At 43.4% G+C, this 23,911-nt stretch overlaps 3 protein-coding genes across 6 annotated transcripts; 1 reads left to right on the top strand and 2 right to left on the bottom strand.

Annotated features, from left to right (window-relative positions):
- Positions 1-886: 886 nt before the first annotated feature.
- Positions 887-2,203, bottom strand: nr0b1 (nuclear receptor subfamily 0, group B, member 1). Its single transcript, XM_076102996.1, has 2 exons — positions 1,546-2,203; positions 887-1,146 (listed from the first exon to the last, which is right to left on the bottom strand). Exons 1-2 carry the CDS (start codon positions 2,201-2,203, stop codon positions 905-907), a joined length of 900 nt encoding a protein of 299 aa, XP_075959111.1. The 3' UTR covers positions 887-904.
- A 13,832-nt stretch (positions 2,204-16,035) lies between these two features.
- Positions 16,036-18,888, bottom strand: LOC142965453 (TLR adapter interacting with SLC15A4 on the lysosome). 4 transcript variants are annotated; one of them, XM_076106409.1, is made up of 2 exons: positions 18,748-18,888; positions 16,036-17,961 (listed from the first exon to the last, which is right to left on the bottom strand). In XM_076106409.1, exon 2 carries the CDS (start codon positions 17,957-17,959, stop codon positions 17,021-17,023), a length of 939 nt encoding a protein of 312 aa, XP_075962524.1. In that variant the 5' UTR covers positions 17,960-17,961; positions 18,748-18,888; the 3' UTR covers positions 16,036-17,020. The 4 variants fall into 4 exon arrangements, with proteins under 4 accessions (XP_075962524.1, XP_075962499.1, XP_075962507.1 ...); XM_076106384.1 differs by lacking the exon at positions 18,748-18,888 and adding an exon at positions 18,577-18,719; XM_076106392.1 differs by lacking the exon at positions 18,748-18,888 and adding an exon at positions 18,473-18,625.
- A 1,532-nt stretch (positions 18,889-20,420) lies between these two features.
- On the top strand, positions 20,421-22,906 carry c9h13orf42 (chromosome 9 C13orf42 homolog). The gene is made up of 3 exons (XM_076106339.1): positions 20,421-20,843; positions 20,927-21,071; positions 22,583-22,906. The coding sequence occupies exons 1-3, from the start codon at positions 20,421-20,423 to the stop codon at positions 22,825-22,827; spliced, it is 813 nt and encodes a 270-aa protein (XP_075962454.1). The 3' UTR covers positions 22,828-22,906.
- The last annotated feature ends 1,005 nt before the right edge of the window (positions 22,907-23,911 follow it).

The raw sequence follows: 23,911 nt of genomic DNA, 5'->3' as shown, positions 1-23,911 counted from the left end.
TGCCTTTTTTCTGTAGTCTCGAGATGCTTTTTCTCTGCGGGATATGATACTTTTTTTTTTCTCCGAGCGAGCCAGTCCTCCATCTTTCCTCTAGATACTTTCTGCCGGGGGCTCGCATCCACACAATTCCACACTGTAACGGTCAGAGTTGGAGAGACAGTTGGAACATTACCTGGGGCACTTTTTCAGTGTGTGTGTGTGTTGGTGGATGGGGAGGCTGACGCATGTGTGGTGTGCTGTTGCACTCTGGTGGTCTAACATGGCATTTCACCAGTATTTAGAAGTCACCGGGTCCACTGTTAAAACTCTCCGCTTTACCTGCCGGGCAAGTGATCAGCAGGCGTGAGTATCTTTACCGCAGTGGCATCTTGATCTGCAGTTGACATGATGAACCTTAATCAATAACTAATGTGAACAGGCGTTGAGTGTGACTCAGACAGGTGACGTCAGAGTTCCAAGTACACAGTAGGCATCATTGCTTACGTACTGCGACATATTATCTCCCTCTTTAGATTCTGTCTAGGACACACTTGCCCCAGTGAAAAGTGTGTCAGTGATGACAGAGCTGATATCACACACACACACACACACACACACACACACACACACACACACACAGAGAGAAAGAGAGAGAGACGACAGTAAACAAAAGTTCAGAGAGTTTTTTTTATTATAGAAAAATAGTTTGTATAAAAACAATTAAGTTATGAATTCCAGCAGCTTTTTCCTCTAATATAACATATCTTGCCTTCAACACACTGTCTTCCTTTCTCTCTCACACACACACGCACACACTCACGCACGCACACCTAGGTTGGTCATTTCACAGTCCTTGAAGATCTCCTACATAGTTCTAAATGTAGTCCCGAATGTGCTCTTCATCTGCCAGTCCATCTGAATTGACCTACTTGCCGTAGAACATTTCCATGAGCACCTCCTCGATGCTGACGGTGCCTATAACGGGTCTGAAGAAGAGCTGCGCGACCACCGGCGGGCTGATGGCCCTCAGCATGGACAGGGCTATGAGCAGTTTGGCGAACCGCGTCGTGTCCTCGCGGTGGATCAGCCTGACGTGCTCGTTCAGAGCCTGGTGCGCCTCCCGCCGCAGAGACTGGATGTAGTGGAGACAGCGCAGACCCTCCACGTCTGGGGAGAAGACGAACACGACGTGGTGGAGGAGAGGAACGTGAGATGGGGGGTAAAGTTCAGTATGGTTTCCATACATGCTTTAAATACGAGAGCAGTCAGGAAGTTTGTGACTCGGTAACATAGATTATTGTAGGAGGACTAATGGCATATTCTATATCTAATTCTAATGATAATAATGATCCTGTTAAAACACATAGTTGTCACGTAATACGCTACTTCACTTGGCTAACTTAATATCCAAATAAACTAATGTATTTAAAAAAAATAAGCATGTCAATAAAAGCTAATAAGGATTGCCTGTACTAAACCCAGCCTGAGAGCAGCTCGACAGGCTAAATAGTCCGCTTTATGACACCCGAGTACAATAACTTTGACGCACATGTATGAACTACCTACCTGGGTTGAACAGCACGGCTCCTTTCAGATACGCATACTCCTTCGTACTGATATCTACACTCCAGCACTTCTTCAGGAAGGCTCGAATAGTGTCGATATCCACGACAGAGACCCCGGCGGCCCCCCTGCTCTGGCCGGCCGCCGGCACCTCGCTCTGCCTGTCCGGTAAACCCGTGAGGATGCGCTGCAGCATGCTGGGCTCCACGGTCTCCGTAGTGTCAAAGTCCACCCGGTCCTGCGCGAGTCCCAGCACGAGCAGAGGCGCCCAGCAGCTCCGGATCAGCGTGAGCTGGTCGTCCTCCGGCAGCTCGCGAAAGCAGGGGACGTTCTTCACGAACCGCAGCGTCTTCACCAGGACCGCCGAGGCGGCTTTGCACGTCACCTGCGGGGAGCGGAGGACGCCCCGGCGCCGCGTGGAGCCGCAGGAGCAAGCCTGCTGCCGGAGCTCCTGCGGCGAGGCGGCGGAGGAGGAGGAGGAGGAGGAGGTCTTGTGCAGCAAGTGTTGCAATGTTTGTTGTTGGGGATGTTGTTGTTGATGTTGATGTTGTTGTTGCTCCTCGGCGCTCGTAAGGCTGTCGCTCTTCAAAATGCTGTAGAGGATGCTGTTGTTGCTTCGACCGCTCGCACCCCGACAGCGGCAGCCCTCCAGCGCGGCCATGGCCGCTCTACATGGGCCGGAGCTCAGTGCGTCCCGCCGTCTCTTTGAAGCGCCGGAGGTCAGTGACAGAAGTAGCGCTGTTTTCCTAGAACCCGATAGCCCCGAGCACGTTTATATTAGCTCCTGTCTGTCTCTGAGCTTTGAGAGCCTGTTCACTCTCTGCATGTTCCTCAGGCACCTCCTATTTCTCCACCTCCTCTTCTTCCTCTCTCTCTCTCTCTCTCTCTCTCTCTCTCTCTCTCACACACCTATAAACACACACTTTTCAGGGCTCTCAAATATTCAACACACAGCACTAGGCTATAAAAAAAACAATGACATTTTTGCAAGAAAAGACAATAATCAAAAACATTTTATATCTATTTTGCTCACATGAGAAAGTTTCACAAGGTTTGATTTAAAAACACAATATGGGACTCCGCCTGATGGCACGATGTGTCCGGAAACATTAAAGGTCAAATAAAGCAGCGGTCAGCAGGCGTGGTATATTGAACAGGTTATGTTATATTATTAATTGTGAGGGAGGAAGGAAAAGGCTGGGAGAGGCAGAGACAGACAAGGAATCAGAGCCCAGTTCTATTCTTGGCATTGCCTTGAGTCTCTGGCAGTGCTGTTTATCAGGCAGAAGCCGGTAAAAAATATAGGCCAGCGACAGATCTGAAGGCTTAATTATTTTAGGGACAATTTATATGATTTTCTATGAGAAAGAAGTAGGAAGAACTGAGCTGCGAAGGCCAGCCTCCAACCTTGACTCGGACACACTGATATTGATTTAACCGTGAAAACAGGAGCTGGTGAATTATGATGTCATGACTCAATGCTCTCCTTGCTTCTGTCACTGAAGGAGGATGGGGTGTGGGGGTGGGTGTATGGAAGGGAGGAGTGGAGGTCAAGTGAATGAGAGAATGAGAAAGACAGGTCGGGGATAAAGCAGATGAATTAGAGGTTTATCTTAATTGCTCCTAAGAGGGATCACAGGTTAGGGTTGGCTGCTGAAAGAGAGAGAGAGAAGTTGTCTGAATGAAGAAAAACTGTGTGAGAATAGTGCAAGAGCTCTGAGCCAAGTTACTGACTGTACAGTATGTTGAGGTTTGGGCTGTTCCGTTGTAGCCACCAAACAAATACCCTCCACAATGTCACAGAAGGGGATTCATATAGAGGGTTGTGTTTGGTGCGGAGAAAGGATGATATTTAGTGCATGGCCACATTCATGAACTCCCAGTAAGTAGGACCTCAGCATCCCCTGTTGTTTTGCGTCAAAGGACACGGCTATGAATGGAGGCCGGATGAAAAAGTTCTGCAGGATTTCTGGAGCATTGCTCAGAGGCCGAATGTCTTTGTATTGATTTAACTGAGGGAGAAAACAGATTTTTCACATGTTTATATCAAGGACACCACGGGATAAACAGCCTTCACCCAGCCTGTCTCTTCTCCTGCTCAAGGCCCAGCCTGCGCAGGTTATAAAAATCCTTCCGTCTCAAGGAGAGATTACATTATGTCTTGTTACAAAAGTTGAAAAGACGGCTACAGTGCTCTGTCTTTGTCTTGCACTCAGGTCCTCCTTTTTTCCCCTCCTTTATTTCTCTAATTTGTGCAAGATGTACTTAAGTAGCTCTCCACTCCATCATCTTTCCTCCGATAGAGCATATAAAATACATCTGAAATATTTGTTATAATAAACCACACCAACCCTCAGCAGCCATATATTGCTCAGAGCAACTGAGCTTTATTTTGCAACGACATTCAATGAGTTAAAAAGCAGAATCAAATATTTAAATTAAATAACATCAATCAAATAAAGGGAAAACAGTAAGAATAAAATCATTTTTCTAGAGCATATCTATTGCCCCTACATGGCTCTCGAAATTGTGACGGCTGAGCCGGTGGCACGCAGCTAACGGCGCTAACAATGCAAAGAACGGCAACAGTGCTGATGGCGCTAACCAGTGTTTACCTGTGGGGGAACCGGGAGGGTCGGGTGCTACGCTGCCACAATGATGTCGTCGGAAGGGACGGCGTTATCAGCTGTATCCGGCATATGAGAGCAGTGACGGCAGGCTCACATGCACTAATATGCACTAAAAGACAAATACGGCCGGCCCGGCTATGTCAACAAAGCACAGAGAACCTCGGATAACGGCACACACAGAGGGACAGCGTCTTCAGTCTCTGCTCACGAGGAAAACATTACTCCACCACTATATCTTTACATAGCAAACAGTTGTTTGATTTGCTGTTTTCATATAGAGTACCTTTACTGTTGTAATCCTTAAAATTTCAGTTCTGGTTGATTTGGCGTCACACATTGTGACGTCACACATTGTGACTCTGAGCGGCTACTTTGTCAGAAATACGACAGTTTTTCTGTTTACGGCGCAACCAAACTATTATTCATCTCGTCAATAAAGAAGTCAGTAATTGCAACCGTGGTCTGAGTTCTATACTCACAAGCTGTCACATGGTATAGCATGACCAGGAAACAGCGAGGCTGCTGACAATGAGGTCAAATTCAACTAGATTACAGGCTTGTATCATTTTCCGCAAATCCCTCCCACTCGAGTAATCTGCTCATGTAATCTGAATCCAGCGTGTTAAATAATATTAACACCGTTGCCCATTAGCCTTGCGGGCTGAAAAAGTCGGCGGGCTGTGTGGTCAGTTCAGACACGTCCGTGATATCAGCAGGACAGTTACAAGTTTCTAGACGGCAGCGATTACGGCCCAAAAATTTGGACAATAACTTTAGAAGAGAGCCTTGGTGAATTTTATGGATTAAATCAAGATGACATGCCTGTTTAAAATGTGTTTTCAACTTCTTATGGTGAGTGCTGTAGTGGAGAACAGTTTGTCTTTGACAATACAAAGTAAACCTTAAGACGCTTAACAGTTTTAGTGTTGAAGGTTTGGCTTTAACATCAAAAACTCATACTGTATAGACTAATCAGCAAAAACATTTTTTTTTTGAACAAACACATGCAGACACACGCACACTCGTCTATCTGTGATCTGCACTTCCGAAACTAATTGCTGTGACACTCAGACAGTCCGAGTCAGACGGCATCAGCCAGCTTTGTGTCTGGTGCTGAAATCTAGAGCAAGGTCGGCACCAGAGAAGCTCAGACGAGGGGCATGGGAACGTGAGAGCGGAGCACATGCAGGAATCAAAGTGGGAAGGAAAGAGCCGTTAAGGGTCAATTCCAGTGCTTTATTTTATTTCTTTTCAGCGTTGATGGTGATGGGAAGTCGGTTCCGTAAAAATGTCGCTAGAATTTAAAATAAGTGCAATCGTCTCAACTTTCGTCCGAACATCCGCTAGTGTGTCTCACAACCTCTCGTGTGGATTGACTGTAGGAAAAAGGAACTTGTGTTGTAGCCCTGTTTCATCTTTTCATCTACCTCTACAACAAATGCATTTGAAACTCTTTCTCAATATGTGCAGATTGTTTCAGAAGACACGCAACGTGTATTCAATAAGTGAGCATTGTTACGTTAAGTGATTTTTGCAGGAGTAAACATTTCCTGAAGGCTGATCACACAAATTAAATTCTGAGGTTGCCGTGACCCAAGAAGACAGCTCTTTGGCACATTCAGTCGAGCCAGCCTTGAAACACAAGTGTGGAGAAAAACACAAGGTTTTTTACCAAACACTATGGGCTTAGACACCCACAGACACTCCAAGACATGTCTCAGAAACTTAAGAGGACAATTTTGTATGATTCAAGGCTTTGCATTAAATGGCTCCCCTGGAAAAGTCTTGTGCTGCATTGTTTGTTGGTTTGTTGGGCGCTCTTCTGGCGGTTGCTATAGTGACTGCCTCCATTTTCTCTCTGTGGCTGCTCACATAAAGGGCTGTGTCCTTGTCTCCATAATAGTTACAAATTTAATACTGCACTTCCAAGGACTCATGTCGCCAACTTACAGCAGAGTGGATGTGCGTGTGTGTGTGTGTGTGTGTGTGTGTGTGTGTGTGTCTGTTGGAAAGGAAGACAAGTTTGCTTCAGATGTGATGCGAGGTAAAATGTACAGGTTTTTCTTTTGTACTTTGTCTGAAATCCGCAACAAACATACAAACAAACAGCAAATAGGTGGGGGACATTTTATTTAAGTGAACCATTTTGACCAGAAACACTGAGTCATAGCTGCTCGAGGATAAGAGCAGAAAGACGAGTATGTAGGGCTGTCTCCCCTGCTCTGATAATGGCTCAATAGAGTGATATGCTGTTTTATTTCCCTTCTTTATGCACATTACTTAGTTTAGCCTGATTTTAGTGCTGTGTAAATATGCTTTATTGCTATGCTATTATTATTAGGTCAATTGTTGCTTTCTAAAAGTTTTAAAACTGTTAAAATACTTAGAACACAGAAGGACGATGAGACACGATGAGCGTTTTTTGGTTTTTTTTCAGTGACGGTGCTTTGGTTGTGTCTGGTTGCTATGATACGGAATATCCGCCGAAGTAAAGTATGAGGGCAGAGAGTACTTGCTCTGGATGAAAGGAAGGTTGAAGCACACAGGGAGAGAAGACGGACCTTTTTTCTTCAATTGTTGCTTTTGTTGAGCACTTGCAGTCTACATGTAGGATGTGAACGTTGGTCTTTGTTGTTTATTGTTTATTGTCATTGTACGAACATACAACGAAATTAAGTTGGCGACTCATCAGTCAGTACAGCAGCAACAGTTAAAAAGTGTATAAAAACATTAAGACAAGACGATTTAAAAAAAGACGCTCAGCGGCTTGTGGCGCTCCCATTGCAAAGAATTCAAAAAGACAAAAACATGAACATAGCGATTGTGCACTTGCTTGCCAACCCCTGCAGCTCACTTGTCACTAGCGTGGTTTGGCAGTTATTGCGACCGCCCTAAGATTATGAAGGAATGGTGGTCTTAACCGCCTATTTTATTACCCCGATATACCGTCATACCAATATACCGTAGTATTTCAATTGCCTGTTATGATGCCATGTACATCTGCAATGAGTGTGTGTGTTTTTAATAATGAAAGGACATTATTTTAAAAGTTTACAGCTGACGTTATTTTTCCATTTAGTAGTTAATTTAACATATAGTGCTGCTGACATATAATCTAACATGCTTTAGTTATACAACATATTATAGTTGCATGCTTTTTTCTATTAGGTTTATAATTCTGTTCTCATTTCTTTAATGGCTTTAGTCCGTTCAGTAATCCATCCATGATCCAGCTGGGCGCTGCAGTGGTTTACACACGTTACTAAAACATGAGCAAATATTGCATTTGTTGAGGACTGTTTTCTTGTGAGTACGGCAGCAGGATGGTGTCGGACTCATTCCGTCAGAAATCAATCACTTTCTGACCCCACCCCTTTTGATTTAAAATCTTTCTTGCTACACGTTAACCTATGTGAGAGAGTGTTAGAACGTGGTCTGAGAGATTGCCTTCACGCGGCTCTCAACATGGCGACAGCTGAGAAAGCCGCTATCAGCTGACGAGGCTAACAGAACAAGCGGTACAAACAACGGCAGATCTAACGGTGATGCCTGAGGGGCAACCGGAGGATGGGCGTAGCATCAGCGGTAACTGCTAGAGATGCCTGCGTCCATTATAATCAACTGAAGCGTCTACACTGACCACAGAAGCCCCTGGCACTCCTCCTCGGGGTTTGGTACAGACGTACATTCTCTCTACTGGCCAGCAGGGGGCCTGTGATTGACAGGTCGCTGCCGCTGCCAGAGCCGTATTCGGTGTCTCTACATCACTCTTCCGCATTCCAAATATGGTAACTTCTGTTCACCGGTTGCAAAAAGTCAAGATGGCGACGGCCAAATCGCCGTACTCGAGGCTTCATTACGGCAGTCCAGAAACCAATGGGTGACGTCGCGATGACTACGTCCACGTCCCATATTCAGTCTATGGTTTGGTATCACCGCACAGAAGGAAACATGCATGTACTTACTTATGCTCGTGACAGTGCGAGATGTTAATAATTTGGCGTCGCATTCATAAAAACGCTCACATTCACACCTACGGGCAATTTAGAGTCATCAGTTACATTCAAACGTACAAACTCCACACAAACCTCTTGCTGTGAGGCAACAGTGCAGCCCTCGGTGTAGTTCAGTAGAAAGAAAATAGTTCTTACATGAAACTACTTACAACAAGGTCTGTGGCTTATCTTGAGTAAACGGGTCGTTTACTGTGATCTGAAAAAACATCTGTGTTAAACTAACTTAAGCTCCCTTTCAACTTGACTTTTAGCGTGTTGTACAGCCAGCTCTGTCTGATCGGGCCCTTATCCTTTAGAGAGTATGCAGCATTTTGCTCTCCTCTCTGGTTTGAAGTGTCATGGCTGTTTTATCTACCAGGCTTGTTGCACCTGTAAGTACACCCAACAGTGATGTCACAGGGTCCTAGAGTACACCTGGACATCACTGCAGGGTTTGCAGTCCTGTCTGTGGTTACATTTAGGCAAAAAAAACACGCATTTTGGTTAAAGTAAGGAAAGATTGTTGTTTCGTGGTCACTGTGGACTTTTTCTGTATTAAAGCAGACCTCGATCTTTCCCTAACCAGGTGCAGCCAGTGCCTAAACATAACCATGATCAGATTTACAGTTTTAAAGTAGGCGGTGTGTCGCAACCCCATTAATTAATAAAAGCAGCTCAGTGACACACACAACTTCTCTTTGAACAAACACAGCTTTGCTCATTGTTTACCTCAGCTGTGAACCTCTCACTGAATGTGGGTAAACAGCACACACACACACACACACGCTGTCTATTTGCCCCCTTTTTTAGCACTGTTCAAGGTTGGTATATAAACACAAGGTCACCCTGGTTACAACAAACAAAGCAGCAGATATGCTAGCTTTTAGGCCAGGCACAAACCATTTTGCTATTACAGCTCACTGCTGGGTTGTGATAGCGTGTGTTGCATTGTGTCATGTTGTTTGGCATGGTGTTGTGTTATTGTGCATGGTAATAGCATTCATTGGTGTTTTTAATCCTGCAACAAGATCGAAATAAATTGCTTCTTCTTCTTTTTTTTACTCATTTGCAAATGTTTTAAAGGTTTAGTGTTTTGTGTTCAAGCCAGCATCGTATATATTCATTCTATACACATAGTAACTGTGTTTGTGATACAGGGTGGTATCTCAGTGGAGAAGCCAAAACAAGTGCTAAAAATATTATATAGCGTTCTAAATGAAAAATGTAAATTTTGTTTCAACATTTTGAAAAAAAAGTAGAAAGAGCGTTATTGACCTAAATCTATGGATTAAACAACAAGTCCCGTCATACTGGCGTGCACAGTCTCGGATGACAATGTGTTCTGTCATATTTTCAGTCTGTGTGGCCAATACATACAATTTTAAAAAGGAAAACAATTTTCAGCTCTGCATAGTCTTTAACTGCGAGCCCAGTTGTAGGCGGATACAAGTAGTGATGAGCCACAGTGACATTGATCTGGGGCACGATGCCCCTCAAACTGCAGCCTCAGGCCAATCCCCCCCCCCCCCCCCCCCCCCCCCACCCCCCCAGCATGGGAGTCTTGAGTTCTCACAGACCGCTTGGCAACCAGCTGCCAATGAGAACCAGCTGTGTGTTGATGCTCTATTGTGTTGTCACATATACGTCTTCATCTTTTTATTATGCAGCGTTTTGGACATGTATCACATGAACACCAAGTAACCCTGCTTTATTTATTCACAATTTTTAATAGCTGAATAGAAATCTCATAGTTTGCCAAACGGTGTGGAGTCTGGAGAGGGTTTCTATGGTTTGTGCCATGTAGTTCTGCCCACAAATGACTGAGATCAAGTAGCTGCTATCTGCTGTGGGGAACTGTTTCTGGCCATCTGACAAACACAAGTTCAATATATATATATATATACTCTTTTAGGTTATATATTTGGTGTCCTCCAAATATATGGCTGATGGGGGCTGACTAAACTAAGGATCTCACAATACCAGAAACTAGTCGATACCGATACCAGTGACATTCCATAATTCTCGATACCCAATGCATCCACGGTAAATAAACAACAAATACAAAACAATAAATCCCATGTACTTAAACATAAACCACTTTATACCATTTGCTCTAACTAAGGTTAAACGTTTGAGTGTTCGTACATACATTTGTACGAGTGACCCCCTACATATACATAGTTATTTGATCCATAATATAAACACACACACACACACACAAACAACATCAACACCACATTCTCTCCCAAACACACACAGAGCAATTTAGAGTTAATTATTTTCTGCTGATTTTATGACTTTGTCTTTATAATCTCATTATTTCTTGACGCTTTGGCAATATTGTTCTTGTTACAGATTTATGCCAATAAAGGATATTACATTGAACTGAATTAAAGAATATTGAATATAGCGGCTTTAAACTAAACGTCCTAAAAACACACAACTGGTGCACACAAAGTCAGACTCGGAGGATTAAGATAACTCATTACTGCCTTTTGTCATAATCATACAAACAAATACAGATGAACCGAATGAGGGAGTGAGCGAGAGGCAGTGCAGAGGCGGGACACTGCAGTTGTAATGTCCTTGTTGTGGATAAATTGTGTGTTGAACATAAGCCACTGGGATGTGAGCTAATTAGCCAAGGTTGAGTGGGACCCGGGGGGGGGGGGGGGGTGAAGGAGGGGGGGAGGAGGAGGGAGAGGCTGCCAAGGTCAAACCCATGAGTGTGCATGTGCTACCGATTCCATACAGCAAGTCCCCCAGTGCCACTCTCGATGGCTTCACTTCATTCAGTCTCCTCGCTACTTAAGACCGTCTTCACCTCGGCCCACCTTACATGTCACAGAGGATTTACTCGACAGTTGCGTCATAAAAGTGCATGTCGACAAAGTGGTGGTTAAAATGCAGATTGCCTCCCCTGTCTCCTTCATATAGATATCCCATTTACCTGCCTTCAACCCCCTTTTTTTTCGATCTCTGCTTGCCGATCTATTCGTATTATCCAAATTCATGTCACACAATGAGATAATGTTGTTTTTTCGTATGTATAGCCATTACTGACAACACATGTAAGACACTCGCGCACCAGTGTGTGTGTGTGTGGGATGTGATGTGTGGAAAGGCTACTGAGTGCAATATAAACTACTGTGGCTGCAGAGCAATAATTTATGTCCCTCCTATCTCAGTCTTTATTGGTCTCACGGTGACTACAGTATGAATATTTTTGCCTCACCGCATATCGAGGACAGGGTCATGTTTGCATAAGGAAGTAAATTATGACACTAATAACAATGTCGGCGTGCCAGGAAGAGCCGTGGGCGGAGGTGAGGATGAGGGGGTGAGTGGAAAACATGCAATGGCTAACATATGGGGGAAGTCCAAGGTGAGGGAAAAGACACAAACATTTGAAATAAGAATAATGTGAACAAAGAAGTTTGACTGGTCTTTTTGTCTTTGAGTGATGAGAAAACTTCTCATTAAATTTGTCAGTGAGGTTGTCCTTCACTTGAGCAACAACAAACACATTTTCAGACTTCTGTAAGTGACTCGTCGGCAGTGAGTCATGCTGTCTGACTTTGCTTCTGTGATACTTGTGTGATTAAAGATCCGTAAGGCCTTGAAAACCCAATGTTTTCTCTCTTTTAATATGTCAACCTGAAAGTATTGAACTTTCTTCTTTGAAGTTGAAGCTGTGAAATTACTCATCTGAAAAGCCTCAAATCACTTTCAAACAATTATATATTTTTTGCCTACTTCTGCTCCACTGCATGTCTGACGGCAATCATTTCTTCTCCTGACCCTGTCTCCTTTTCTTTATGTCTGTGCTCCATTTCTTTTATATGATGGCAGTAGTTGCTAGTAACACACACACACACACACACACACACACACACACACACACATATATATATATATGTGCGTGCGTGCGCGTGTGTGTGTATTGAAGCTTCATGACCAGATCTGTTGTGAGCACTGTTTGTCGAACAAAGTGCTCACCTATGACAACTAACTGAGGTTTTAAAGCATGTGATATTGCACCCGTATGAATCTCATCCTTCACTCATTTATTGCAAGAAGTTTTTTTTCCAATCAGGCGTCTTTCTTTCTACCTATTCAAGTTCATCCATTGGCCTTGCTTAACTAGATGAATTGCTTTGGCACATCATTCTGCCTCCTCTTCACAATATACTTGTACCTGTATAATTTTCCTCTCTTTTCACTGTGTCTTTCTAAACATGTTTGATTTTGCCAAGGCCAAGGCCTCCACTAAGGGCCGGTTGAGCTTGTTGACCTTCCTATTTGTGTGAGACACTCTGTTGCTGCGCTACCTCGGCGGGCATTATACTTGTATATATGCATCTTTACGCTCTATTTTATTTGTATCAGTCAAGTCCGACTGCAACAGAAAGGAGCCGAATAGTTTCCTTACAGGAAATAATCCATTTAAGTTTATAGGATTGCTTCTCGGCAGTAAAGGCTTGACTACCGACCGGGCAGACCAGACTCTCCGGTGGCTCTGGGTTCATTGCGTGAAACGTATTTGTGGTATATTTAGTTTGATAATGAAGTAAAACATAAACTGAATCCTGACACCTTAAAGCCTAATGTTTTGTAGAGCGGCTCCACGTTAAAATCTAGTTCTAAGGTCTGTATTTTTTTTGTTTATATTGTGCTTATTGCTAAATAAATGTATACTTAATCGAGCTACTAACTGCGGCATACACAATGCATAAATGGTGGAAGAAATGGGGGGCCATTAGGGGCTCAGTGCTCATTTTTGTCCCTTGGCAGGTCAATTTGAGTACTCAAGTGTAGATATTTTGCCTTTGCTTTTCGTCAGTTACCCTTTACTTTCACTAAAACCTTTGAATTCCAATCACTAACTTCTCCTGACTACTGGTTTAAACGCCTAAACTTTAAGGCAATGTGATCTTCAGCTCAGATCTTCATCACCCTCACGAGTTATTTCTTTTTGCAGCAAGGCAGCACGAAAAAATGAACAATTTATGGAGAGATAATTTATTGAAGGTTGGATGAAGGAAAACTTGTACATGTTGCAATTGATTTTCAGAAAACTGAATCTCTGACCTGAGGCGAGGATGTCAAGTGCCTTAGAGAGAGAGAGGATTGTCCACATAGATTTGTGCATGATTAAAAAATGTCTCCCAAATAAGGCTGTTGCTTACCACTAACTTAACTCACCACAAGGACAATATTGCCCATTTAATTCCCGTCTCTGAAGATCAGGACTGCTTCTATATTGGATCTGTAAATAAGAACCCCAACAACTTTCTGTCAACATTAACAACATTATGCTCCACAAAAAGTCCACGCGTGTTGGAAGAATTACTCAGTCAAATTCTTCCATAAAGCTCTTGTAACAAAGACATTTGTTGCAAAATGATTCGCAGTATCTAAAGGACACAAAGACGGATAAAACAAGAGCCGATAATAAGAGAGAAGAGAACAAGTATGTCACAAACGCCAGGAAATTGGGTCAGGGCCGATAACAATCAAAACCGTAATAAGTTTGACAAGAAGACAACGAGAGCAAAGTATTAGTTTTGGGAAATTTTTACCCTCTTTGCAGAGGCAAATATGGCCAACAAAGTCCACAATTCAACACCGTGTTGTGAATTGAACTACATGTAAGTGGATAAACAACATTATTTTCCCATCCAGTTGCAATCTACAGTCACACGGGCACTGTGTGCTGTGATATATAGTCACGCATTACCACGTTATGTTCCCCAGCTCTTTGAGCGACCAGATCCTGCTGCCCCACTGTCTCCCCAAGGTCCTTCTCTGTCTGCTCCGGCTTAGCCAAGGTTAGCCGCGCCGCCGCAGGCTCCCTGCAACCTTGAGCGGCTAACTGACCGGAAAATGTGTGTTCTCCCGTTCCGCCACCTACGTGTCCCAGTGTCAATCAGCCAGATACAGAGCAGGAGCTGTCATTACATTGGACATTAGGTCACTCCAGTAGATGTAACTGGGAGAAGAAGAAAAAAAACACATTTGTCCAAGGCCGTCCAAGAAATTAGGAGAAAGAGCTCAGCTTCTGGCCTTAATTGAATTAAGTGCCTTGACACACCAACCGTAGTCTGAAATGCTTCCACCTGTGTGGTATGTGTGCGAGTCAGCATTTACCACAGCAATACATTAAGATCTTTATCTGCAAACTAATTCCTGAGTTTGAATTTAAACAAGAAATGGAAGTGTGTGTGTGCGTGTGTGCGTGTGTGTGTGTGTGTGTGTGTGTGTGTGTGTGCGTGTGTGTGTGTGTGTGTGTGTGTGCGTGTGTGCGTGTGTGTGTGTGCGCGTGCGTGCGTGCGTGCGTAATCCTGTAAAGAGCTCAAAGGATATTGGCTATCAACAGGCCTTGAAAAAATTGTGATAGAAGTTTTTAAATCACACAGTCACAAAGGAGGGGGGGAAAAAATAAGCAAACAGTATATGACTGTTCCAATTAACAAGGCTACATACTAAAAGCTTTTTCAATAAAGGCAAGCCACAGGGTGCTGCAGAGCATTAGAGCCACAATAGTGAGAGTGTATCTAGGACCTTGGCTTTGATATGAAATCTTGCGGCCTTGCCTTTATCGCCTTCCATGTTAAAAGCTCTTTGTGACAAGGAAATTACTTTATGAACCTCTGAAAGACGCTCCCTGTTGGTTTCATCGCTAGACCATGAGAGAAGTGTGGGTTCTTTTTCTTCCACTTTTTTCGAACGCTGTAGCTTATTGTTTGTTTTATGAATCTCTGTCTCTGCTCTCATTTCCTGGTTTCTCCTTCATTCTTTGACCTGCGTTTACTTTTTCTTCAAGAGAAAAAAATACTACTAATTACAGAAAATGATCAAAACCTCATATTTGTGTTGTATTTGTACCCGAATACGTAAAACCCAGTGAGTTATTTGTTCAGCTTTTGACAAGGAGAGGTAAATAATTTGTGTCATTTGGTTAAATCGAGAATTTGTGAATAAATATTGACAACTTGTGTGTTTGCGTGTGTGTGTGGGTGGGTGTGTGAGAGAGAGAGAGAGACTGCAGTGTGCAGCTTTACCTTCAGTCCTGTAAACAATTCCTAACCTCTGCTGCAACAAGACGTCTGATTTCTGTTTTTCCAGGGTCTGTGGAAATCGGTGTGTTCGAATATGCTCACACTGCATGGGCTTGGCATCGGGTGAGTCATACTTATATGTTGGCGTGTGTTTGTTTAGGTCTGTAAGGATTCGATTGCTTCAAACATGTACCTGGACTGTTCAATGCGCATAGAAGCAGAAATACCAAACGTGTCTCTGCGGCCTTGAGACTTCACAGGGCTGCGACTGCAGCGCTCTGCTCGGTAAACACAGTTTCCTCCTGTGGCTCTCTGTTTGGACAGGAAACAAGGAAGCTGATCAAACACTGGCTCAGAAGGCCACAGCTGCACTGAGCTGGAATGGAGTCGCAGGTCTTTCAAAGCGCTTTGAATAAGAGGAAACATGAAAAATAACATGTCACCGTTGGCGTGCAAATCCATCGGTTTTCAGCCCCGCGCTCATGCAATATTTTCCCAAAATAAATCATGCGGTGTAGATAACCGTATCTCAAGCTTGTGTTTTGTTTACACTGTAGAGGAACCGGCATCAGACACTGTGTTGAATTTGGTGTTAGTGCCCCGACTGCCTGCGTGCTACAGATTTACAACCCGGTGCTGGTGACATCATAGATTAGCAGGGTGCGGATGATAGGAAACATGAGCTGGATGGATGGATGTTGAGGTGAGGGAGGGGGATAGACAGTGAAGGGGGGACGCATGAAAGAAATTAGACAAGGAGGAGGTGTGTGTCAAAGTCATTTGGGTAAAGAAGTTAGGTGATAATGCTTCCCCCTTGTGACCGTTTATTTAACTGCAGACTTTGCATCAACTCATTAATGATATCTTCATCATTTGCAGCAGAGAATGGGATCAGACATAAACGACCAGTTTATTTGTGTGGAGTATATCTTTGGTCACAACAATATATATTTATAAGCAACTGATTTAGTTGTGGCATTCTGTACTGTTCTATCTGTTGAGGTGCACAATATCAACTGATTGCATCAGGCTTTGTATTGTCCTTCAACAGACGTGTCGATAATCAACATAGAGTTCATCGAACTAACATGGAAAGTCTTTGTCTGTCCGTCTGACCGTCTGAACAGTTCATCTGATCGACTTCGCACTTGGCTTATTCGCGTATTTAAGTGTGAACTTTTGAGATCTACGGGACATATTTATTAGACGCGTTATGTACACACTGTGTAATGTATTTAGAAGGTACTTCTATTAACCGCCGAACGGCATTCTGGGTACAGCTAGCGCTCTGTTGCTTGCGACGGATCGGAGCACCGATGACGAAAGCAGGAGTTTCTTCCACTGAAATAAACAATAATGGATCAAACTGTTACATATTATTTTGAATCTGCGTCCTAAATGACGGAACACCATGTTCTTCTGCACTTCACCAGTCAGATGAAGAAACAATAAAGAGATGTACAAAGTGTTAATCATTACTCAGAGAAGTGGCCAGCAGTACAAGAAGTAGGACAATGTTGTTGACGACGTGTTGCAAGGCGGGGGGGAAGGAAAGATCAGTTTCAATTTTCAGTTCCTGTTTTTATTGTCCTTGTAGAGAGGGAAAACAGCACAACAATAGCTCCCCACATGAACGTACACCATTCTATATGATCATATAATCATACACCATCCTCTCCACAGCTCATGAAAATAAAAGAAATCAATACAGTAATCGGTTTCATTTTATTTTCATGGTGATAAAACTCAAATGAAAGGGAGAATTGATTCGGCGGGTGCCTTGATACTGGAGTTACTCTCCTTTATTCTCTGTGAGTTGCTCCCTGGATGCCTCATTTGAAATCTGCAGAAAGGGAGTGCTGATCACACTTGACTGCATGTCGCCAGCCACCCGCAGAAGGCAGCTGAGGACCATGTCCTTGGCCAGGCCGGCCTCCAGGTTCCCTTCCCGGCTCAGCTGCAAAGTGATCTGGTCTAGGCTGGTCAGGACCAGCTCTGAGCCCAGCAGAGGGCGAATGGGGCCAGGGGCCGAATCCGTACCAGGGGCCCCTTCCCTGGCCATGTTCTCCATCATGTATTGCTGGTACAAATCCAACAGTTTCTGCTCCAGGTAGTGATTGAGAAGAGAGTTGGAGAACGGACCTTCGCGGCCCTGGAACAAAAAGCTCCGATCACGGACGCTCCCCAGTCTCCAGCGGTTTGAACCCCCCCTCGGTGGATGCAGAAGTCCACCCTGAGATGTCTTTCCTGGGGGAGAATCCTCCACAGCCGGGGGGACATCACAGGACTGGAGGAAAGGGCCGACAGCCTGGGCGTCAGTACAGAGCCGGAGCTCTCCATCATTAGTCGAGAGCGGCAGCACCTGGTCGCCTCCAATGTGGAGGTCGCTGTAGTTTTGGCAGATGCTCTGACAGAAGGAGGGGACCAGGAAAGGGGCATCGCCAAATGAGCGAGCCTGAGCTGGGATCTCTATCTGCGGAGAGATCTGTCTGCTGTCCAAGGACTGCAGCGGAGAAATGTGCAACTCTGAATCGCTCCTGTTGTCCATGCAACCTGTCAGCTCGGGGGAGTTGTGGTGAACGAGTGGAGTGTGTCTGACGGAGCCTGGCACCAGGGTAGCAGCTGCTCTCGGCAGCCCAAAAGCCCTCTGGGGAGCTTTCTGAGGAAGGGGTGAATCCAGCTCCTCCAATTCACCATAGGTCATACTCAACAATCTGCCTTCACAAAGCATGGCTGCAACAAAGAGCACATTTGCAGAAGCTGTTAGCCGAGTTATGTAAGCACACCACATGTTTTCAACTTGTGATAAGATGCAACTGTCAACATAGATGTATCTATTCATTTAGTGTTTATTCTCATATCGGCATTGGACTAATGCCGTATACTGTGCCACACAACATTTACAGACTCTAGACGGATAGTTTGCAAACACAAACACACAAAACTCAACAAACAATACACATTAAACAGCACAAAACACAACGCTGCAATAAAATGACAACAAAACTCTATGACAAACACCGGATCATTCATGAGTACATGAATGATACCTCTTTAAAAAGCTGTTTCAACTTCGGATGGATCGGATTCCTGATCCATCCAGAGTTCTGTGGGTCAGGGGGTTAACACATTGATCCCCAAACAGAAACAGACATCTGTCCAAAAAGAGGATTTCATGAAAGAACAACTTCTCTCATATAATAATCAAAAGATGAATCCTATTCCTCTGAAACAAACATCTTACCTACGTTGGACCAGAATCACAGTCTCTGTCCTCCACAGTCTTTACCACATAAGCACTTCTTAAAAAAATATCGTTTTCTATCGAGACAGCCTACAAACACCCACCTGCAGACTGTATTCCATCCAAGATCTGCATGAATAAGAGTGCAGTTTTGTGTGATGGGTTGTTTTGTACCACCCCAAGAGGAAGTGGGTATGTGAGATATTTTCTCTGTTTTACCATTTCTGCAAACCGAATGTTGCAGCTGGATTAATCATGAATACATTCCAACTCACCATTTTGCCAATTAATATCATATTTTCAAAGGATTGTTACAGATAGGCTGAGCGTATCCCGCATCTAGTTCCTACTTTTGTAAATGATATCTATTTTACATCCTCACACGAGGACGCATCCACCTCTGCATTAGTATTTCCTCTTGCCCAAATGAAGTGAAATGACAGATGTGCTATTGTTATGAATGCAACATAAAATGAAACCACAGTTTCGTTTCTTTGTAAGAGTAACAGGTGTGTAAAGGGAAAAGCAGAAAAGAAAGTTGTAATTAATATGATCACAATTAACTGATTCCTGTTTTCGTTTTCTGATAAGTCCCACCACAAATTCTGAGTTACCTCTCAGTGAGGACGTGCATGTTTTTAGTCAAATAACTGCTGTTCGGAGCTCCTAGCTTTACCTCTCCGCCGCCAAAAGCAGAAGTGACCTCACGCTCGGTTATGTAACCCACAACTCATCAGTTCCTCCTTGAAACCGTGCATCTTCACCATGTTTTATTTTTTTATATTTCTTTTGGTTTCTTTTGGTCATTTTTGCATTTTTTTTGACCGTGTAGGAATGTGGTGGAGGGGTGGAGAAAGAGAGCTCTGTGTGACATCCAATAATGGTCCAATGGCTGAAATTGAACCTGGGACATTGTGGTTTTATAGCAATGTGCTTTTACCACTCAGCCAATCAAATAATCCTTCCTTCTTGTATTCTACTCCCAGATTAAGTAAATGCTGTAAATTAGCTTGAGACCTTGGGATGATACTTCATTTCACCAGTTTGCGCACCTCTGTGGTAGAAACGTTTTTGTATGAATCTTATTTCTGGTGAAGGTCGTGGAAACGTTCAGGCTGTATTCAAGGCCGCAGATTTTTCCAAGATGAAAGTACCTTGTCTTTGTCTGCATATATGACTCGCTCCAGTTAAGACTCTTGTGTTCAGACTTCCTCTGCTTGCAGCAGGTAAGCCCAACAATAGAAGCACATGAAACACGAGAGACCATGTTTTATTATTCATCAGGCGAGGACACCTAGACATAAGTCAACATCATATAACTTCGACTTTGTTACAATATCCTGGTCATTCATTGTAGAATTATTTATTTTGATCTTTAGAGCCTTTTCATATAAACCCCAGAAATGTGAACACTTTAACCCACCTACTGTTCAACCTATCGTGTATGTTCTTTTCTAAGATCTCTTGTTTGGTCGACACATGGTTTATTAAGAGGTGGATTCACATTCACAAGCAAGGACACTACAGGCCCAGAGTCCGTTGGATTGCTGGCTGTTGTTATTGTGTCCACTAACTCTTGTATGAGTCGGGATATCTGACACAGGCCTGCTGCTCAGTAGTATTGGTAGCGCAATGTGTCGAGTTACCGACCCGTTGCCACAGCAATGTTGCCGAGCAACATCCGACAACAGTGGAGACACGCTGAGATCAGGATAGACGAGAGACCCGGGCCTGCTTTTGCTTTTGCGTGACGAGGGGCAGCCGTTTCGCAATTTCAGCACCCTGGACAGCGACCGGTCACAGTGAGCAGCTCCTGTCGGGTTTAAAGGCGTTTTCAGTTTGTTTGTTTTGAGACACATTGGTCTGCTTCAAGGGACGGATATGGATGGATGCTTCACAAGCTCTAAGGAAGTTAAGTCTGTAAGCCTGAAAGACTCCATTTAGAGGAATGTTCAAGAAGATTAATAATGTGTTCCGTCCCAACCATCCCGGACACAGAGGGCAGGATGGTAGTGGTGGTGGTGGTGGGTTTCGGTCCGAGCAGGACTACCACAACGCCTGCACCGTCAGGCTGGTCCGCAGCACCTCCATGCTCGTGGTGGGAGAGAAAAATCATGCAGCCGCGGGCTCAACTTTAAAACGGAGCAAAAGTACGGTGAGCATCGAGTCGACCTTGTACTATTATCAGAGACAAGAGGACAGGATATGGCTCTACTCTCAGAATCAGAACTGCCTGGAGTACCTTGAAGCACTCGTGGCTTTGAGACGACAATACACAAAGAGTGTGAGCGACTTGAAAAGCAACCACGCCAAGGCCACAGTATCCTCCAAGAAGAAGCCTGCACCCCCACCGCCTACAAAGGAAGAACCGGTAAGCTTGAATCATCTATCCCCGAGCACATGGCAGGCAATATCAAAGACAAATGTTCCCCCGTTTTTTTTTTCGAACCGCAGATATCAAGAGCCAAACCCTCTGCACCTCCAGTCCCCAGCGAGGAGGACACTTTGCAGTTCTTTGATGCCGTCATCGCAGGCTGCGACAGCGAACCTCTGCGCAAACCGTACGTGGATGATGGACATGCAGACGTGGACTTCATAGGTGGGTTTAAAATCCCTCTCTTTAACTGAAATGATGCTGGCATTTAGGACCTGCAAGCCTTAAACTACTTAATGTAGATATGACGTAGGGTAAGACAATGGTGGAACTCAACTAAGTAGGTTAACTTAAGTACTGTAAGATTTTATATACAAAATATAAGATGATATGATGTAATGCTTTGCATACAACAACCTAAAGAAATGTAAAGTAGTTACATTATTACCATGGTGACAGCTACGTTAGTGTATCTACATAAATAATAATTACCAATTATATAATATATATAACAGTTACAGAGGCTGCTCGTATGACATAATCTCATGGACGAGAGGCTCATGCTCGTGACGGCACGAGGTGTAAACATTAATTGTGTCCTCCTCGGCTGAGCTGTAATGTTCACTGGTAACTGTATCAAGCATAGATGCACGCTTCCTCACAACAAGGTCTGTGGATTGTCTTAAGAAACCGGGTCATGATTTCTGGAAAGAGACATTGCTGAGCACCACAAGCCGAGTGCCATATATAGTCCAATAATATTGAAGAGAAGGCAGACATCTCCAAAACTAGGGAACTCACACCAAAACAATCTAGATGGATTAAAAGCTCTACAGGTAAGAGAAGAAAGATGTATTTCTTTATTTTGGGGCGAACTGTCCCTTTAAGGATATTAAGATGGCTGAGGTCAGAGATGGACATTCACTCAAGTACTGAGCTTAAGGCCCCGACACACATCGTGGTACACCCACACAGGTGTTTTAATCTATTTACCTATTCACTTATATACTTTGTGGCGTATTAACTTATTCATTTCAAAAACCTCCATCATTTTAATGTTTTAATGTTGTGCATTTGACTCTCATTTGACTTTTTTGTCAGTTGTTTTTACTAGTTAATTTCTAGATTGCAGTTTTCACATTCATACAAATTCAGGTAATATTATATATATTGCTACATATTAGGCTGAACAGCAGTACTAGTAGTAGTAGTTGTTTGTAACAGTATAGTGTAAGATGTAACTCCACCTGGACCAGCTACATTAAAATGCTCCTGACAGGTTAAGTCATACTTGTGATGCTTAAGTAGTGCAATTACATCCATACCGTCTTTTACTTTTCATTCTTTTTCAAAAGCAGGCAGCACAGGTGTAACTAATAATGCTCATGAAGCCTTCATTTTTCCAGTCAGCGGTGACCACAGAGCTGAACGGATACACCTGAACTGAATGCAGCCATTATTAGTGCTATTTATCAGACCTAAGCTGTTCCTGCTATGTGTCAACATTCATGTTGCTTTATTCTTCTTCCACTACTTGTTTGATTGGTGAAGGTCAAGTTTGGTTAAGAATTGGGACATGATTTGTAAGATACTCATTTATTAACTGCCCCAGGTCTACTTAATCTCATTCGCTGCTTAGTTCAAATCATTCTGGGTCTTAAGGTCCAGGATTGAAAGCTACTGGTCTCAGAACAGCCTCAACTCAGGTTCTTCCCTCTGTGCTCTTCTTCTCACAGTGGCCTCCAGCTCGGCCGAGCACGACCTGCACTCCAACTGGGTAATGCGGGTTCCTCGGGTCGCAGATGATTCCAAGCAGAAAGCAGTTCATGCCTGTGCCAAGGAACGCGCCCCGAAGAAGAAGAACCAGAGCGGGTCCACGAGCAGCAGACTGCGGCTGCAGAGGAACCCGATCCATCTGCCCAAAGTGGTGGAGAGTGCATTCCAGACTCTGCGCTTCAAGCCCAAATTAAAAAAGCAGTGACGCTTGATAGACATTTGAAACCACCAGCGCTGCCACTCTGTTGACATAGAGCTACACTTAGTTTGTATGATCTGCTAAAACTCCATCCAGACAATTAATACTAACATCAAATATTTAAAAGGAATTTTAATAAAGCAAATGTAAAAAAATGTAAAAACAAATGTCCAGCTGATGACGTCAAGTTAATTCTTCGTTTTTCACATTAGATATTTTGACTTGGTTGGATAACCACAGGTGTTACTAATAACATGAAGGACGTCTCCGTTCTATTCAAGAGTCGGGTTTTCTAAAATGTTGATCAATATAAACATCAATATCCTGCTATTATACATCAATTGGATGTCACTTTAAATAAGAGAATATTAAATGGATGATTTTTACAGCATGGTCTAAAAAAAAACAATCCTTGCGACGTCTCAAGATTACCACAAGCTTTATATATGTAATAACATAGTGTATGGAATATAGGTTTAGTCGTTTATGGATCAGACCTGCGGAGAGACTGCAGTCATTCGACGTATTGAAGCCAACGGTTGATTGCAACAATGTCCTTCACAGCAATGAGACTGCTGAAAGGTGAACACAAGAGAGTCCCAGGGCTGTTTATTTATCTGCAGTGGTGGAAGAAGTATTCAGCACTATACTCTTACAAAATACTTTAACTGATAATAAGTACTTAAGTGTTATAAGAGAATGTGCTTAAAGCATAAAAAGTAAAAGTACTTATTATTCAGAATGTTATATTAATATATTATTCTGTTTTAATCACCAACAAATAGATGCAAGAGCATTTGAAACTTGTAGTTGGTCAATGTGGAACCAAGTTGAGATATTTGATATACTATTCTGTAAATTAATAGTATATTACTGCATCATGTAAGTGTATCATGTCTTTGTTTTTGTTTTTAAGTAAAATCGTATTCTCAAAAGTAACTAGTTACATAGTTGTCAAATAAATGTGTGTGAAACGTAGAAAAAGATTTTCCCTTTGAAATGTAGTGGAGTAGAAGTATAAAGATAAATACTAATACTCCAATTCACTTCTCGTCCACCACTGGTAAGGTGGCCTTAAAGCCATATCTTA

The sequence above is a fragment of the Anarhichas minor genome, unplaced genomic scaffold (assembly GCF_050575085.1).
Source record: "Anarhichas minor isolate MPS153535 unplaced genomic scaffold, ASM5057508v1 ptg000004l, whole genome shotgun sequence".
NCBI classification, from domain to species: domain Eukaryota; kingdom Metazoa; phylum Chordata; class Actinopteri; order Perciformes; family Anarhichadidae; genus Anarhichas; species Anarhichas minor.
The sequence above is the reverse complement of the archived record's forward strand: the minus strand, read 5'-3'. Positions and strand labels throughout refer to the sequence as shown.